At 43.8% G+C, this 19,950-nt stretch overlaps 1 protein-coding gene, 1 non-coding gene and 1 pseudogene across 2 annotated transcripts; all 3 read right to left on the minus strand.

The window, feature by feature from the left end:
• Positions 1–10,208: 10,208 nt before the first annotated feature.
• On the minus strand, positions 10,209–10,315 carry LOC144249210 (U6 spliceosomal RNA). Its single transcript, XR_013342190.1, has one exon. It is a non-coding gene; the product is annotated as a U6 spliceosomal RNA (small nuclear RNA).
• A 560-nt stretch (positions 10,316–10,875) lies between these two features.
• Positions 10,876–11,817, minus strand: LOC144254500 (olfactory receptor 2AJ1-like). Its single transcript, XM_077797749.1, has one exon. The coding sequence runs from the start codon at positions 11,815–11,817 to the stop codon at positions 10,876–10,878; it is 942 nt and encodes a 313-aa protein (XP_077653875.1).
• A 6,864-nt stretch (positions 11,818–18,681) lies between these two features.
• LOC144255384 (olfactory receptor 2T33-like) lies at positions 18,682–19,612 on the minus strand (annotated as a pseudogene).
• Between the last annotated feature and the right edge of the window lie 338 nt (positions 19,613–19,950).

The following is a 19,950-nucleotide window of genomic DNA, read 5'->3' on the forward strand; positions in this document are numbered from 1 at the left end:
GACAGTCAGAACTTGTGAAACACTGTTTAAAGATGTATACATATATATGGCTGGGGATGTGGCCCAAGCGGTAGCACGCTCGCCTGGCATGTGCGGGGCGCTCGGTTCGATCCTCAGCACCACATAAAAATAAAATAAAGATGTTGTGTCCACCTAAAACTAAAAAATAAATATTAAAAAATTCTCTCTCTTTCTCTTTAAAAAAAGCATATATATCACATGATATCAAAAAAATGAGAACAATTTGACAATTAGTTTAATAATTATCACCCCCTCCTGGCCTCTGCTCTTTTGAGGAGGCAGCCTGAGCTACCAAAGGAAGCAATTGGGGTTGGCTTTGTAGTTCAGTGTTCCATCCCCAGGAGAACGAGAAAAAAAAAAATGAATAAAAATAAAATAAAAAAAGGAAGGCAGGCGGGCAATCCTCTAGGACAGCAGTGTGTGTGTGTGTAGGGGGAGGATATAAAATGGTCGCCTTGTGCTTAATGTAGATGTTCTACATTCTACTATTAGGGAGTCCTAAGCAGAGACATGACTCTGATGATCCCACAGGTCAGGTCAGCTGTTTAATCCAAAACAAGCAGAAAAGGTCATGATGAAAAGCAGGAAAGGGATGGTGATCAGTGCAGCTACAACAGAAAGACAAGGGAACCCTATCCTTAAACCTGACTTCAGGGGTGACAAGGACTTTGAGGTTTCATACAAAAGGTGATCATAGGCAGGTATGTGTACAAAAAACTGTAGGATTTGGTATTATCTGTGGCTTCAGGCACCTGTGGGTCTCCTAAGATATATGTGAGCTCATGCTCATTTGCCCCCTTGACTCATGTCACTCCATTGCATAGACTGAGGTCACTTAGTCTCTCAGGAGGAGTCCCGTCCCATGTGTCTTTCCATGTCAAGTGTTCAGAGGCATCAACATTTCCAAGAAAAGCCACATGCCCAACCTCTCCTGCCCAGAAAGCAATTGACCCCCAGATGTTGACCCAGTGCTCTCAGCTTCCTGGGTTTCAATTGCTAGTTACACCACAAAGAAACAAAAACCCTGCTCAGCTCTACTTATAAATCTTGGATATAAATCCCAAACATTTACCACTCGGGCCAATATGGCCTGTGGTATCGTCCATCTTATCCCTCTTGGAAAATAAATAAAATTTTCTTCTTTGCTTTTAACTTGGACTTTGTGAAGTCTTTCACATCCTGCACACTGGCCTAAGTTCATTCTACCTAACATTATCAACTATGGATGGGGCGCAGGGGGTGCTAATATATAAAGATCATATTCCCACAAGAATGGAACAGTGGCCACTTACCTGCCAGGGCTGAGATCTGACCTCCAGGTGCTTTTTTAACTCTTTACCCTGTGCTAGGGATGGAATCCATGGCAGGGGCACTTTATCACTGAGCTATATATATCCTCAACACCCTTTTTATAGTGGTACAAAGAAGGTGAGTGGAAGCATAAATATAATGGGTTTGAGAAAATGACTCCTGATGGGGACTCCAATCTATTATTGATCAAATGAAGAAAATGACACATGATTAGGCTGGGCTTGGTGGCACACACCTGTAATCCCAGTGGGTACAGATGCTGAGGCAGGAGGATTGCTAGTTCAAAACCAGCATCAGCAAAAGAGAAGTCTTAAGCAAGTTAGTAAGAACCTGTCTCTTAGTAAAATAGAAAATAGAGCTGGGGATTGATTCAGTGGCTGAGTGCCCCTGAGTTCAATCCCCAGCACACACACATACACACAAACATACATACACAAATCCTAATTATATCATTGGTCTTCCTTTAACTTCTTCAAAAGACATAAGATTACATAATGCAATAACTCTTTCAGCAAGTTACTGTTTAATCTGTAATTTTACAGATATGACATATAAAAGAATAATATACAAAAATGGAATATAAAACAGGATTTATGTGAAGAAAGAAATAGAGCTATGTAGGATATTTTAGCTGGCATTCTTAGTATGAATGTGTGGATGATTCTGATGAGATATACATGGTGTGAGATATAAAAAATCCAGGGATCCATTTTCAGAACACAGCATTTAGCCTTAAATGTAAAATTGGAATGTAAGAAAGACAGCCTGAGGGGAAATAGAGCAGAATTCAAAGATACAAGCACAGCACCACAGCCTGTTGATGTGGCAGATTCAGATTCCATGCACCTGAACCCCCCTTGACCCACAGGAGGTAGGGAACGGGTTTAGCCTGACCAACAGAAATAGAAATATCTGTTAATTTAGGTAAAGTAAAACTCTCTACATGCCAAGATGCATTCAATCAAAGAAGGCTTTCCTGCTACAAGAGAACAAGGGAAGTGGGTACAACTAATCATATATTTCTTTATATACATATATCTAATTTTTTTGATGCCAGGGATTTAACTGAGCGGGGCTTAAACACTGAGCCAGATTTCCAGCTCTTTTTATTTTTATTTTTTTCAATTTTGATACAGGATCTTGCTAAGTTACTTAGGACTGCACTAAGTTGCCGAGACTCTTTTTGAACTTGCAGTCCTCCTGCCTCAGCCTCCCAAACCACTGGAATTACAGGTGTGTACCACACTGCCCAGCATCATATTTCTTTAAATGATCCTATGAGAGATAGCAAAATCCAGGTGATGATCCGGAAGATGGCACACACCTTAATACTTACCCAGTGAGGAACTGGGGGTTAGGGGGGCCTTGGGCTCCTGATGATAAAATGCTGACCATACTACTCTCTGTGTGTCTGCTCCCTCATACTTTCAATCTTTCAAGTCCATCAATAAAAGCTGTGCTTTCTCTGTATCTTTGTCTCTCAATCTTTTAGGAGACAGAGAGATGACAATGATAGGAACACAATATTAAGAGAATAATTCTATAAAATGGGTTCACTGTGCTGGCCCCACATGCTTTCTTTGCCTAAAAGCAATTTACCTGCAACTCTGCCTGGCTTAAGTGGACAAGATAAGTCACATTATTCAGCAAACTACCTGTTATCTGTAGGAGCAGTGCAGGCAGGGAATATCCTAAGAGGAACCCGAGTTACTTTGCAGGAAGACTTTTGTGACCCTTTTCACAGGCCAGGTTTTGGAAGATAAGAATAATTCTTTGGTTAAGAATCCAATTAGAACAGCTCAGCATGGCTCAAGGTGACATAGAGTTGCAATGACAGTGGGGACTTAAAAGTCTGATATACCCCTGTGGTCAGTCAAAGGTCAAGAGGTAGACCTGAGCAGGAGTCTCTGGAAACTTCCCTGAAACCCCAATAAAACTGGAGTTCAGGAGAGGCACACTGACCCTCTCCTTTGTGAAAGGACCTGTTCTCTCCCTTGAGAGGCTCCCCTTTCCCTTTTCCTGTCCCTTCAATAAGCTCATGACTATTGGGGGACTCACCTGAAATCTTTCTGACTTGTTTGCAAGAATGGAGATTTGAAGGAGGTCTTTATGTTATCTCCATTTCTCTGGGTCTATAACAAAGCCATTTTTGAGTTTTGGACGAGTGAGCATATTTCTCACGCATGATAACTCATCTCTAGGCCAATACATATAAAACTGGAAAAAAATCACGGAAGAAAATCTTCATTAGCAAACAAAACCAAAACAAAATATAAAAAGATCAGTAGCCGTGTATTGTGATTCAAACCATGCCAGGAGGATCAAAAATTTTAGGCCATCCTCAGCAATTTAGCCTCACCCTCTCTCAAAATAAAGTTTTAAAAGGGGCAGGAAATATAGTTCAGTGTTAGAGCACCCCAGGCTCAATCCCCAGTAAAACACAATCACACACAATGAAGATGGATAGAGGAATAAAAATGACATAAGAAAATAGAAGAATGTAAAAGGGCAGATATGAATCTACATTAACAGAAACATTAAATGTGAATTGACAGAACAATCCTATTGAAAGGTAGAGATCATCAGACAGAATGAAAACATGGTCCAATTCTATGCTATCTACAGGGGTCACTGTTTGTAAGCAAATATATAAAGAGTTTGAAAACAAAAGGATGTGAATCATACACCATGCAGACAGCCAGCAGGAGTGAGATGTACTATAGTACCTCTACTAACATCAGGCAAAATATTTCAAAGCCAAATATTTACTGATAAATAACATCCATGGAAACATGAGTTTAAGGTGTTACTGAATGCCCCATTTTTTTTCCTAATGCCAATCCAATAATGAGGGCCCAGAGTTGAGAAAAAAGGGAAAAAATGTTTGCTAGCAAAGAAGCAGCACAGGGGCTCCTGTCCCAGAGGCTGTAATTCTGACCATTAGAAGAATGGGGGTGGGGGTGTGTACCAGGGATTGAATTCAAGGGCACTTGACCACTGAGCCATATACCCAGCCCTATTTTATATTTTATTTACAGACAGGGTCTCACTGAGTTACTTAGCACTTCACATTTGCTGAGGCTGCCTTTGAACTCTTGATCCTCCTGCCTCAGCCTCCAAAGTGACTGAAGATTACACACATCGCCAGCACACCTGGTTCAAAACAAAATATTTTATTAATAAGGTGGAAAGTCCTTAGTCTGAGATCAATTAGAGTTTAGAATTAAGTTATTCTGTGTTTGGTTTGGGTTAGATGTTGTAGGAACACGAACGAGGGTCCAGCAGGCACAAAAGCTGCTAGTTTCACACAGTGTCACACAATTCACCCTCAGGGCCTCCCCTAGATATGGAAGCACCCTGTAGCATCCTTTCACATTCTTACCAAGATGAACATTCTGGAGTCTGCTTAAAACACAAGCTAACTTTGGGACATGTAAGAGGGCCAGATGTCTGCACAGGAGAGTGGGCTGCCATGAAGATGGCAGGTGGGGATGCAATGACAGAACGACAAACATGCCACATCATTTTCCCATGAGAAGGCCTAGTTCTGGTGGTTGCTCCTGTAAGGGAAATGAGACATAAAGATCTTTGACTGGATATTGGTTCCTAGACCAACTGAGTTGCAGAGGTGATCTGGGGCTTTACACAGACCCCTGCTAGACCCATTTCCAGGAAAGTGACAATTCCAGGCTTGCCTAAGTCCTCTACCCTCACATTTCACCAGAACCTGAGACTCAGAAGAGAAAACATCATGAGCAATTTGGTCCCAAGTCTGCCCCAGATCTCCTTCCTGGGTGTGTGAGTGCATGCAGTCTTGTGCTCAGGCCTTCTAGAAGAGCCAGAATAGAACCCAGAAACCTGGTAGGTAGCCTTGCTGAATGAACATCTTATCCATGGTCATGACAGCCACAAAGGGCTTGGGGGTTTAGGTGGACCTGTCCTCTGGCAGCCAAGGGCAGCCAACAGCCTAGACACAAGGATTTCACAGGAGGGAGATTTGAAATGGAAGGAGAGGACTGAGACTCTGCTGCCCACCCAAAGTGCCATCCTGTCCATCTTGGATGCCTGGCTGGACAAGCACCCAGAGGAATCCTGTTAGCCTAGTTTTAAAGTGAAAAGTAGAGGGCCTGGGGTGGGCTACCTTGGTCTGGGTGAAGCTCACACTACACATGGGTTCAAGGAGTCAGATAGCTGGATTGGGATCCTGGCTCCCAGGATGCCTTGCCCCTGTGATAAGTGTGTCTCACTAGAGGCTTGGTTTTCTCTGTGTGAAGGGGACAATGCTGTCATCATCCACACATGGGGTTTGGACGAGGCACAGTGGACGTGGAAACGCAGACTTAATCTAAGTCAAATTGAGGATGATCTGCAGAAGAAGGAAATTCTTTCCACCTAGAATGTGTGCTCTTGAATCTGCATCCTAGTCATCTGGGTTTATAGATCATTAAGGGAAATAATGGAGGAGGTCAGAGGAGGAGGTGGCAGCACACCTGTAGCTGTGCTGCTCTGGCTGAGGAGACCTCTTCCCAGGGCTGCCTTCTATCTTGGGCTAGGTCAGAATGACCTGGAAAGCTTCAGTCTCAGGCCTCCTGCTTTCCCAAGCTAAAGGATTCTGTGGCCTCCTTCCCTTATTTTCATGTGATGCTTGGGACCATATTTCACTTACCTGGGTCACATGCGGGCACTGTTAAATGAGGAAAGCTTGAGAACAAAGAACAATGAAGGTGAAAAGCCTGGCCTAGTGTTTGAAGGAGGCCCTGCGGAGACCCATCGTCCTGGGTGGCCTCCTATCCTGCAGGCCATAGCCCTGTTAGTGAATGAACCTCCTCACCCAAGGTCAGGTGCACCCTTTTCCTCAGCAGCTGGGTGATGCTGGGTCCAATGATTCCCTCTAGCTCTGATGGGACAGGAAAACTGGCCAGCCTCTTTCTGAGATTCCAGGAAGCTTACAAAAAGAGCAGATATCCTCATCCCTCATTCCTGACAGCCCTTACCCAGTTCCTCTTATTCTGGTGAGAGAGGTAAATATTTAAGTTTTATAATGAGTTGATGCTATAGTTGAACATGATACTAGAATTTGCCCTCTACAACTTTGGAGTTGTTCTGTTATTTCACTTGCAGGGAAAGTGTAAATGAGATTCAGACTACTTCATTCCTCCTTGAATTAAGAAATCCTGCAGGAGAAGTGTGAAGTATGTGGTCAGGGCGCCTCCTGCCGGGCTCCTGCAAGATCACACAGCAGCACTGTTCCCAGCATTCTTGTTAGCCTCAAAATGTGTCACCTGAGCCAAGAGTGGAGCCAGGACCTCAGATTCCCCAGGCTTCAGAAGTCCCTCCTCTAGGGGGGAGACCCCTTGAATCTGAGTTTTGAGCTGGGGGGAACTAGGTACACCATAGCACCCAGGTAAGAGGGGACTCCTCCCTCCAGGAAGGAGACCCCTTGAACCTAGGTTTTGGGGGGGAGTTTTGTGCAACATGGCACCCAGGGGAGAGGGGACTCCTCCTTCCAGGGGGGATACCCCTAGAATCTGGGTTTCTTGGGTGGAAGCTCCCCACCACTGCACCCAGGGTATAGTGACGCCTCGCTTCAGGGGGGAGACCCCTTGAACCTTGGTGTCTGGGGGTGGGAAGGAACTCCACCCCAGCAACACACCGAGGGTAGAGGGGTCCCCCCTCCAGGAGGGAGACCCATCAAACCTGTGTGTGTGTGATGGGGGGAGCTCTGTATAACATGGCACCCAGGGGAGAGGGGACTCCCCCCTTTAGTGGGCAAACCGCTCGAACCTGGGTGTGTGGGGGGGTGGGGAGTTCTGTACAACATAGCACCCAGAGGAGAGGGGACTTCCCACTCCATGAGGGAGACCCATTGAACCTGGGTGTGGGGAGGCAACTCTGTACACCATCGAACCCAGGGGAGAGGGGACTCCCTACTTCAGGGAATAGACCCCTGGAACCTGGGTGTGTGTGTGTGGGGGGGCTCTGTAAATAATCACATCCAGGGGAGAGGGGACTCCCCCTCCATGGAGGAGACCCCTCGAAACTGGGTGTGTAGGGGGAGAGCTCTGTACTCCATTGCCCCCAGGGGAGAGGGGACTCACCCCCTCCAGGGGGGAGACCCTTTGAATCTGGGTGTGTGTGGGGGGAGACCCCTCCAACCTGTGTGTCAGGGGAGAGCTCTGTACACCATGGCACCCAGGATAGAGGGGACTTCCCCCTCCAGGGGGATACCTCTAGAACATGGGTGTCGTGGGGGAGAGCTCCCCCCCATGCTGCACCCAGGGTAGAGGGGACTCCCCCCTCCAGGGGGGAGATCCCTTGAACCTAGTGGTCTGGAGTAGGAGGGAGCTCTACCCCTCCCAAGGCACCAAGGGTAGAGGGGACTCCCCTCTCCAGGGGCGAGACCCTTCTTACCTGAGTGTAGGGGGCGAGCTTCTCCCCTCCACCGAACCCAGGGTGGAGGGATCTCCCCCCTCTAGGGAGAAGATCCCTCCAACCTGGGTATGTGTGTGGGGGTAAGCTCCTCCCACTTCACCCAGGTGAGAGGGACTCCCCTCCTCCAGGCGTAAGACCCCTCTAGCCTGGTTGTCATTGGAGACTCCCCCCCCCACCCCCGCCGCATCCAGGGTATAGGGGAGTCCCCCCTCCAGAGGAGAGACCCCTGGAACGTGGGTGTGTGTAGGGAAGCTCCCCCCAACGCACCCAGGGTAGAGGGGACTTCCCCCTCCAGCGGGGAGAGCACTCTAACCTGTGTATAGCGGGGGAGCTCCCACCGCCTCTGTGGCCAAAACATCCTGGAACACTGATTACCAGGCTTTTTGGTGGTGTAGTTTCAATATACAATCTTTGTTGGGTCAAATACAAGTTAGGAATTTATGAAATGGATTTTTTGCTCAATAAATTTTGCAGCAGTGCCCTTGGAAACATACCTAAAATGTGGAAAGAATATGTCAGTTTTTCCTTGTATTTAAATATTAATTTTGATTTTTGTATAACATTCTCTTCTGTGTTTCATTTTATTTTGTTTTGTTTTATAAAAGGAATTGAATACACAAATACACATGCACAGATACACACAAGAAGAATTTGGTGGAAAAAGCTGGTGTGTGCAAAGTAAAACATACAGCTCTCTGCTGAAATAGTTGACTAAGGATTGCGGTTCCATCAGTTCAGAGAAACCAGGTGAGAAAAGCCAAAGAGACCCTATCAAGGGAGAGTAACCATACTGATTTTCATTGAACAGATGGAACAACCCCCGATTCTTGGACTAAGCTCTCTAAATGAATGGAAAGTGTTGCTTAATTTCTTTCTAATTATGAGTATTCTTTTTTCTTTTTTTCTACTTATAGAAGAAGTTGTCAGAGAATGTCTCTTTGCTGCTTATGGTTATTATCTATGTAGATGACCCTAGGTTTATGTTTAATCTTAAAATATCACAAGTACCATTTGTATTTTTTATGTATTCCTTACAATCCTGTCCAGATTGGACCACACTTTAAAAAAATTCTTTTCATATAAATGCAACTTTTTTTCCACATACCTATTTTTTTAGGTGTTTTATCTCCCCTCAATCTCAGTGCAGTCTTTTCTGTTTCTATATCTCAGTTGGGAAACTAAGTGTGTTAGCCTTGAATGTTGTTTTCAGGAAGCTTGTAGGTTGATGAGACTTTTGAAAAATCTCCCAACTTTGACCCCCAGATTTGAGGCTGCCCTCAAAGCTGCTAGCTGGGGGTGGCCTTCCCCTGCTAACATACTCAGGTATTCCGGCCTTCCCAACCCCAACTGCATGCTATGGGACTCCACCTGGATGTTACTGTGAGGAATAAAAAGAAGTTTTAAGAGTGTACATTGCATGACACACCTGCTTTTGAAATAAGCATCTCTGTGAAGCTGGAATTCTGGCAACCCTTTGCTATACCTGTATCCTGCTGCAAATTTTCTCTTAAGAGTCTAGTGAAATAAACCATCAAAGCCCTCGAGGAATAAAACAAAATTCTAGGAATGAAGGCAAGTAAGAAAATCCCAGACTTTCAGGCAGAAAAGTTTTTATTAATATATGTCCACTGTTTATTATATTTCTATGTCAACCTCATTATAAATATGATTGAAAACAAAAATAATCTAATAAAGGTCCTTAATGCTTATTGCCAGATTGCTTGTTTTAAAACTTTGTAGCCTATTTTATACTTATCTACATTTTATTATATCAAATTTACCAAAATTTGCTAATATTTATTCTTATTGTTTTAAAATTTCCAATTGTGAAAGAAAAATTAACAACTTTCACCCATTTACACATCTTCACATTTGCTTAAATGTTTTATAGTATTTATTTAATATTGACTTCGAGCTCAATATAATAAAATGTACTTGAACATTTGCCTCAAAAATGTGGTTTTTCTAGGTTTTGCTGTAAATTATTAGAATTAATTCTTTTTAATTAAATTAAATCTTAATAAACATTTTCTTCTTTAAAATAATTTTAGAATAAATTTCTAGAACCATTTGTAAAACATGAAACTATGTATATGTGAAATGAGACAACATTTGGATTTTTTTTAATTGATTTTTTTTAAATACATGACAGTGGAATGCATTACAATTCTTATTACACATATAGAACACGATTTTCATATCTTGTATAGAAAGTATGTTCACACCAGTTCATGTCTTTATACATGTACTTTTTTGCATTATAATTCTTTATTTTTAAAAAACATTTTATTAGTTATTGGTGGACCTTTATTTATTTATATGTGATGCTGAGAATCGATCCCAGTGCCTCACACATGCTAGGCAAGCACTCTACCACTGAGCCACAACACCAGCCCCCGCATTATAATTCTTATTACACATATATACCACAATTTTTTATATCTAAAAATATGGAATGCTTCATGAATTTTCCTGTCATCCTTGTGCAAAGGCCAGGCTAATCTTCTCTGTATCATTCCAACTTTAGTATATGTGCTGCCGAAGTGAGCACAACATTCTGGATGTTTTTAAAGAATATGTAATCTTAATTCTAGCAAAAATAACTCTATTTTATTACAATCAGAGCAAGTATGGGTGTGTCAGTACACATTTGAATATCTCAACTCAACAAAGATGTCAATGCAAACCACATAATTAAATTCTGAGAATTTCACATTCTTTGTAGATTTGTAAAGTTTTGAAATGTAACTTTACTCAGTTTCATAAAAATAGAGACACACATAGGTTCATGTTTCTTAAATGGTGTGTACATGTGTGTAATTTAAAAGGTATTTCTGAATTTCAGAGGCAGGGCCTGGAGATGTTGGATGTCTTTCAATTCCTGCAAGTACCTGGATGATTATATACAGCACAGAAGGAGACACCGGCTAGGTATGAATTGAAGAGCAAAACATGCTGCATAGGTGTTATTATTAGTGTTTTGAACATGCATTTCTTTCCACACTTAAAGGGATAGAAGCTTTAGTTTCTTCCTAGAGAAAATAATAATAGATGTCCTCTAATTGTGAAATACGGAAGTAAAGGTACACAGGGGTTCATCATTTTTCCTATTCATTTTCTATATGGGAAGCTACTTCTGAGCATGTTTTTCATGGCCGTCAAGACATCTTTGTTCCGGAAGCTGTAGATGACAGGGTTGAGCGTGGGCGTGACAATGGTGTAGAATATAGCCAAGAACTTATCCTGGCCTGGAGTGTGGTATGACTTGGGTCTCATATATGTGAAAATAAAGGGCCCATAGTACATTATGACCACAATCATGTGGAAGGAACAGGTGGAATACGACTTCTTCCGGGCCTCTGATGACTTCATCCTGAGGACAGTGAGAAGAATTTTCACATAAGATGCACAGATCATGGAGAGAGGGATCAGCAGAAATAGAATGGCGCTCATATCAACCCCTCGTTCATAGCTTGAGGTGTCTGCACAGGACAGCTTCAACATGGCAGGAATTTCACAGAAATAGTGATCAATCACTCTAGAGCGACAGAAGGGTAAGTGCAGTACCAGCCCTGTGTGCACCATGGCGTTGAGGGTTGCAACCAGCCAGCACCCTGCAGCCATGAGCACACTGACCCTCTCACTCATGATCACTGGGTAGCGCAGGGGGTGGCAGATGGCCACATAGCGGTCACAAGACATGGCAGCCAGGAGGAGGCACTCACCACCCAGCAGCGTGAGGGACAGGAATACCTGGATCCCACAGCCTGCAAAGGAAATACCTCTGTGGCCTGACAGGAAGTCAGTGATCACCTTGGGAACGATGTTGGAAACGTGCAGGATGTCCATGAAGGACAGGTGGCTGAGCAGGAAGTACATGGGGGTGTGGAGGCGCGGGTCCCTGCGGATGAGCAGGATCATGAGGGCGTTTTCTATTAGGGTCACAATGAAAAGGCCAAACAGGAAGGAGAAGAAGACTAGACTGGAGTGGGAAGAGGAGAAGAGTCCCAGGAGGATGAAGTCAGTGTTGGCGCTGTGGTTGACGGGCCTCATCTCGATTCTGCTTTTCCTAAAAAGAGAGAATTAATTAATTAGAAAAAGAAAACAGTGCTGCATCTCGATGTCACTTACATAGGTCTGCCTGATAAGTGAGGTTACTGATGCATGCTTTGTCATGAAGACCCATGGCTTGTTTCACAGAGCGGGCCTGCACTTGATCTGCTCCTGGGTCATGCTTAGCTTGCTCAATTGGCCTTTGAGTCTATGTTGGGTCTCAAAGTGTCAGTTAATTCCACGTAACAAACTGAAGTCCTGTCTTTGGTCAGCTCTCACCTTCTTAAGGAGGCCTACCCTGCACAGGCTTCTTAAAATCCCAATGCTCCTGCTGGACCCGGACTCCTCTGGTCTCCTTACTGTTCTGCTGTGTGGGGTTTGCAGCCCACCTTGGCCTTCTGTTTATTAAATGAACAGGTCAATTCCACTCACCTCTCATTGTCGTTGCTCCACCAGGGTTAACCTCATGATGGACACTGCCCAGGACAGACCTGGCCTTCAGCAGTTGCTCAATCATGGGTGTTGAGCTCAGGACTAACATACATGGGCCATGCTAGAGAGACCATTCTACCATGAGCCTGGGATATGAGAGTCCTCCCTCAAGGGCATGCACCACAGCAGCCCATGAACAAATGAGTAAATACAAAAATAGACACATAGGGGCTGGGGATGTGGCTCAAGTGGTAGCGCGCTCATCTGGCATGCATGGGGTGCTGGGTTTGATCCTCAGCACCACATAAAAATAAAAAATAAAGATATTGTGTCCACTGAAAACTAAAATAAATAAATAAATAAATTTTAAAAATTCTCTTTAAAAAATAGACACATAAATATTATGACAATGAAACTTCATTTTAAATAAAATTTTAAGTAGATAAAACTTACAGAGGATGAAATATAGGAGGATTTTAAATATTGTCCTTGTTTATATGTAAGAAATGAAAGCTATATGTAGTCAAAATCAACAACATATCTTTACAAATATATTTTACTTTTCTCTGTTTTCTTAATGTGTAGAATTTGAATCATAACTTTTTTATTCTACATATGGGAAGTCATAGGTGTTCATGTTATTTATTTATACTTGGAAGGTGGTTACTTGTATCCTTACTTTATACTTATTTGTAATGTTCTGTATATATAATCTCTCCCTCAATATGGAGATTATATACATCTATGATTAATATATATATAATTAGTATATAGTGACATATAATTGATATATATAATTAAGAACAACAAAAAATTGATCATCTCATTGACAAGTACTATTGAGCTTAAATATAATTAATTTTTATATTTGCATATATGAAAATTAAGTCACTAACAGTGTATAAATGATTTAGTCTTGCATATTTTTTTTTTGTAAATGTTGTTTCTGTATCATGCACTAGATCAATTCTTAACCTTATTTCTAATTCCCTGGACTGCTAGCAGCATTTTGCTGTGGTCCTTTTTTTAATGAAATGACCTAGAAGTGAGTCAAAAAGACCAGCTCTGAGTGAGGTTTGGGACCCTGCCTGTGCCCCTGTCCTGGCTGTTCCAAAGGCTCTGACCCACAGCTCAGAAACCTTGATGACACACTCAGGTGGAGACTTCAGGCAGTGTGTCTCCTGTGAGATGGTTGGTCACAAACATTTCCCAAATCAATGAAAATCACTCACAACTCAAACTGAGCAATACTGTGTCTCTGGAAGCATATTTTCCCTCTGGTTTTGCTTTTCCAATTAATTTTCCACTTTATTGAAGTCACCCCCTGACCATTTACTACTGAGATCCCTGTGTTTAGCAGACCCCGGGCCCATTGCAGGTGCCATTAAAGACTTACCACAGACAGAATTTTTAAATGGACATCAAATATTTTCAGTTGCTCCTAAGTTCTTCCTCCTGTGCATTTCTGACTTGACTGTGTTCCCGTGGTGTTCACTGCATCTATACATCCATCCACATTTTCCCTGCAGCCCTGGGAAGCCAACATCGCTCACTCCTGTCTCCCTCAGTGTCCTGCTTCTACCTCCAGGTGCAATTTCTATGAGGCATCTAGAATTTCCACAGGCACATTTCATGACTCTGCCCACCCATCACCCCAGGTCTGGAGCACACTCCTAAGATGCCAGGATTATTAATGAAACTATACCTTCTGTGCCATTCAGTGGCATCTGGATTGACTAGAAGAGCTACACCTGAATCCAAAGATGAGTGCTCTAGCAGCAAGCTAGTTAAATGTGTAAGGAGGGAGAAAGAACCTGGTACACACCTGGCAGCTTCTCCCCTGGACATGCAACTCTTTCCCTGGGTGAAGTCTGTTTCCCCACCTCGATCCACAAATCCTTGTTAATGTTGGAGAGACATGCACCACAGACTTCTTACCCACCTCTCCTCTGTAATCTTGGAAGCTGGCCCCAAAATATGTTCTCCACATGATTTTAATACTTTTTAATGAACTTTTAAATCTGCTTTTCTATAACATCTTGTAAAATTTTCTAAGCATCTCTGTATACCTAAGGTTTTATCATTTAAAATAAGCAATGAGTCAGTTACATCTGAAGTTTAACCAGTGTGGTTAATGCTTCACAGAGACTTTGATCAAGGTCAAAACAGACACTTTTTTTTTAAGGAAATAGGAAACATAGACCGTGGTATGGAGAAAAGAATAGAGAAAAACATCAGCATAAATCTTCTAGGTAATTTCATTTAAAAAAAAAAAAGGGCAGGGAGGTAATAGAAAGAAAGGAATAGGCCAATCAGAACACTACAGGGTATGAACAGGAGAAGAAATTTCAATGTCAAGAGCAATGCCAAGATTGAAAGGTCACAGTAGACAAAGAGAATTCTTTCAGAGCCCAAACTCAGGAGTAAATATAGTCACACCAGGACTTCGCTGGTGACACAGAAACTCTTTCCCACCCCTATAAATCAAAAGTCTTGAGAGCAGACATGAGATTGCACGCCTGTAATCCCAGCAGCTTGGGAGGCTGAGGCCGGAGGATCACACGTTCAAAGACAGCCTCATTAAAAGCAGTTTTCCAAAGCAAATCATTTGCACTAAGAAAATCTGTGAGACCCTGTCTCTAAATAAAATACAATATAGGGCTGGGGAATGTGGCTCAGTGGTCCAGTGCACCTGAGTTCAATCCCCAGTACCCCCTCGCCCCTAAAGTCTTCAGATTCTTGTTTTGTAACATAGGAAATTTCAACTAGATGCAGAAAAATTTAGTTAACCATTGTTCAATTTTTTTACGGTTATTTCTCAGATTTTGTTAGGAGAAATAGGTCATGAATATCATTGTCTCTAAATGTTCTATATTAACAAAGCCAAAATTTTGTGTTATACTTTATACATTTATATTTCTTTTAATCTACTGATATTTGCTATTGGTGTTACATTTGTTGAAATAAAATTGTTATTAATTTGTTGTATTGAATTAATTTCTGAAAGCTGACTTGTGGCATATATTAAAGTTAATTTTTAACTCAGAAGGGAAACAGTATGTATGTGTATATATATGTATATATACATGTTATTGAAGAATGTTGTACATTTTGAAATCAGAATTTATTCTAGGAACATATTAATGAAAATAAAATTCACTAACTTGGGCAAGTGAGATCCGGGAAGGGAAAATTTCTACTGCCTCTCATGACATTTATTGGCTGCTCTGAAAGTTTCTATTAAATTGTAATTTGGGGAACCCACAACCAAGCACAATTCTAGTACATGTTACTCAAAATGCTTAGCATGCACCATTTTATGAGATGAAAATTTAAAATATTATTATAAAGAAAACTGAATTAATTAGCTGCCTCTAGTTTTGCCACATACACATACAGTTTCCTCCTAATGCAGACATTTCTTCTGGAACTCACTTTTAAGTACACACACACTCTGCTCCATCACATTCTCTCACTCCTCCTAAGTCCTGGTCTGCAGGCCTTCCACTGGCGTCATCTGAGAGTTTGGGTGGTGGATCTTACCTACCTGCCTCCCTTCCATGCCCGGCTGCTTTCTGCAGCACACACCCTCCACCCAGCTTCAGCGTCTTCAGTTCTCCAAATTCAGTGGTAAAGTCCCTCTCCACTGGACCTCATGCTCTCGGCAAACAGATCAGTCCCCCAGAACCAGGCAGGCCTGGCAGGATGGATGCCCAGTGCACTGGTGAGGCATTGAGGTGGGTGTGCACTCTGCTGCAGGCTCACCCAGGAGCCCCAAGTCCCACACGTGCACTTGCAGGGCCGCCTCCACCTCCCTGGACCTCATCAGGTAAACACCACAGGCGGCATTTCTCACTTAAACTCCTCTACTCACTGGGGCATCAGTTACCCTCACCCCAATGGCCCTGAGCCCTGGCTTGTGCAAAGAGACACGTCCAGGGAGTGGCTGAGGGCACCAGAGCTGCCTGGACTTGGCACTCCTTCAGATGGGATGGATTTGGCAAGCGCACTGCACAAGAGTCATTTGGAACCAGCAAGCAGAAGCACAGAGGACAGGTCTTAATGGGAGCCCTGTGGCAAGTGGCCTCAGGGAGAAAACAGTGATCTTTTCATAGGGCAGCAGAAGGAGCCATTCCCCATGGCATGGCCTGGGAAGAAGGGGGCGGGAGCAGGCCTAAGTATCATGGTGACAGTGGTGGACACCTAGGGCAGCCCTGGCACTCCCGCGGGAGCAATGGCGTGGCTGGCTCTCAGGGGAGAAGGGATGGACTGTTTTGCCATCAATTAATCATGTAGAATTAAATTTATGGTAATGATGATAACAACAAGAAAAAAGATCAAGAAAAAACAGTTTTAAGAGAAAAAATAAAGTTTTCCTGAGCCTCTGCACCCTGCTCTGTTTACTCAGCAGATTTTATTCCTGCTCTGCTTGGAGTCCTCTGCAGCTTCCATCACCTGACCAGGGACCACACTGAGCCATATTCAAGAGAAGGAAAGATGGTGAAGACGGGAACCAGATCAAGACAAGATTAGCAGAAGAGGAGAAAAGAATCACAACAGTAATCACTGTAGGTGGTATTTTAAACCACAGCCTTGGGATGGTTTTTGAATTCACTAGCTTTGTCTTTGAAGATCACACAAATATGTGTGAAAGATAGGTCTATTAAAAATGCATAGCCAAATTTATTTTCTTTATAAATTCAACAATTTATTTAAAGGTGTCAAATCTATTCCTTATTAATTATTGGGAGTATGTAAACATTTGTTAAACAAAGATTGTTCCAAAACACCAGAGTCCCAATTTTAAAAAGCTCTTAGATTTTCAGTGGAATCTGCCCTCCAATGGAAGACCAGTAGTTTGTAAGAAATCATAATTAAAAGAAATAAAAGTAACAGTTTCTAGCAAAAGAGAGGAGGTGGAAGAGAAATATCACACATACACATATTAATTTATTTGGGCATATATTTACAGGGTATGTCAGAAAATTCATGATTTTTTTTTTCTAAAACTCCCAGTAGTGTTCTGAGTGCTCTATACTTTTTGTTATGAAATCTATGGCTGTGTTTGGTTTTGAAGTATCCACAGACTCCTTTTCCAAAACTGAAATAGTTCAAAACATAAAAAGGAACATAAGCACATAGACAATCTGCTAACGACAAGTCCTCTGTGCCCATTCGTCATCAGGAAAATTCAAATGAAAAGCCAAGTGCTCACAAGAATTGGCCAAAATGGAAAAGTTTCGATAATACTGGGAACAGTTGGGACCCGTGTTCATTGCTGGCTGAAGTCAGCAAACGCTCTGAAAACGGGCTGAGTAAGTCACCGCCATCGCCTAGAGGAGTGGAGGCATGTGACACACAGAGAGGCTGGAGACAGCTCGGTCACTGCGGCTCGCACTGCACACTGCGCAGACGCCTCTCCGCTAAGCGATAGGCAGAGGAACGCGAAGGCGCCAGCCAGGGAGGACCACTGGCAGGAAAACAGCAGACCCACCGACAGTGCAACACGGGACTCTGACCAGCGTCCTGACCTTGGAGGGAAACACCCTGGCACAGACAGCACCTGCAGCCACTTGGCCTCTAGACGTAGTCGCAGAGCGGCCGCGCCCAGGGCCAGGGTAACCGCGCAGCTGCGCAGCCTCGTGGGACCGGCAGGGGGCGCCGTCCTGCGGCGCTGCAGCTCCAGACGCGCTGGCTGGGGGCTCCCGTCTCAGGAGCTCAAACTCCAAGCTTCCGTTAGTTTCCAAGCCTCCATTAGTTCCAGGGTTGGGGCGAGGCTCTGCTGTCCAGGAGGAAGCGCTTTACAGGTTGTGCGGTTGACCTTGGCTGGGGGAGGGGAAGGGACACTAGGGAAGAGCCACCGCAGCTGACGCCATCCGGGCAGTGAAGGGTGCTGTCCAGGCCCATGTCTCCTCCAGGACTGCACAGCCTCCTTGCCTTGTTCCCTTGCTGAGGCCCAGGTCCTGTCCCAAGGGGTACTCTGCCTTCCTGCCTCAGTGGGCCATGTTGCTTGAGGTGGGCATGAGCTGCGAGTGCAGAGACTTGTGGAAACCTCTGAAGAGGATGCCTGCAGTCTAAACTCCCAACTGTGGAAATCCTACACTGACGGGCAGCAAAGAACCTCAGTCCTCAAAATCACTAGACACTTAGTTCATTATTTAAAAAAGAAACCACTGTGGTGCATGACATCGAAATGTTACTGACATTTTAACTGACAGAGTTTTAACAATCCACAGTTTGACCTGCTGAAGACAGCTCAGTAAACAAACTCAAAGTGTGAACCTTCATGCATGATCCAGAGTAAAGCAGAAAAAATATATTTATATCTATATCTATGTATATATGAAAGTTAAATACCTTCTCCCTAAGAAATACCAAGGTCTTAGTACAGGCCTTCCTGTTTGGGCAAGTAGATGACCTTGTAGTCATTATTCAAGGCCACACACTGGCCATACACTTTCTTAGGGCCCCCTTGACCTCCCTGTTCCTCAGGCTGTAGATGAGGGGGTTCAGCATAGGGGTGAGGATGCTGTAGAAGGCTGACACCACCTTATCATAGTGAGCTGATCTGTAGGATTTGGGTCTCATGTAGTTAGAAAAAAATGGCAGCTCCATAAAAGAGCCCCACCACAGCCACATGTGAGGAGCAGGTGGCAAAGGCCTTCTTGCGGGCTTCTGGGGAGCGCATGTGGAGGACAGCAGCCAGGATGAGACTGTAGGAGGTCAGGATGAGGCAGAAGGGCACCAGGAGCATCAACACACAGCAGATGTACATGACATTCTCAAAGACAGACGTGTCAGCACAAGCCAAGCGCACCAGCGTGGGGGCCTCGCAGAAGAAATGGTCTATCTCTCGCCTGCTGCAAAACGGGAAGCTCAGGGCAACAACTGCCTGCATCAGCCCATCAGCTGCTCCCAGGAACCAGGACCCCATGGTCATCCTCAGACATAGTGGCCAGCTCATGAGCCTGGGATAGCGCAGAGGGTGGCATACGGCCACATAGCGGTCATAGGACATGGCTGCTAAGAGGAAGCACTCTCCACCACCCAGAGTGAGAAGGAAGAAGATCTGGAAGCCACAGCCAGCAGGGGAGATGGACTTGATTCCAGTCAAGTAGTCAGCAGCCATTTTGGGCACAATGGTGGAAACCACCATGGCGTCCATGAGGGACAGTTGGCTCAGGAGGAAGTACATGGGCGTGTGGAGCCGGAGGTCCCACTGAATCAGGAGAATCATGAGGGCATTGCTCACTAGGGAGGTGAAAGCTATTGTCAGAACCATCCCAAAGAGAAACTGTTGGGCTCTGGAGTGGCCCAAGAGACCTAGGAGAATGAAGTCAGAACTGGTGTTCCCACTTTCCATGATTTCAAACAACAGAAGAGACACTGTCAGTGGAAACATAGGAGAGAGATTAAGTTTTTAAATGCCCCTTGTTATTTATATCCTTCTAAATAATCACATGTGTAACAATGAAATCTATTTCAAATCCTTCATCTCTCATTTTTCTTCTTGTTTTTATTTTTGGTGCTGGGGATTGAACTCAGGGGTGCTTGGCCACTGAACCACATCCCCAGTCATGTTTTGTATTTTATTTTGAAACAAGGTCTCACTGAGTTCCTTAGTGCCTCACCATTGCTAAGGCTGGCTTTTAACCTGCAATTCTTCTGTCTCAGTCTCCTGAGCTGCTGGGATTACAGACA

This window comes from Urocitellus parryii, chromosome 1 (assembly GCF_045843805.1).
Source record: "Urocitellus parryii isolate mUroPar1 chromosome 1, mUroPar1.hap1, whole genome shotgun sequence".
NCBI lineage: Eukaryota > Metazoa > Chordata > Mammalia > Rodentia > Sciuridae > Urocitellus > Urocitellus parryii.

What these genes read in the sequence shown, in the direction of transcription:
- LOC144254500 (XM_077797749.1), bottom strand. Translation starts at nt 11,817, where the DNA reads ATGAGGCCCGTCAACCACAGCGCCAACACTGACTTCATCCTCCTGGGA.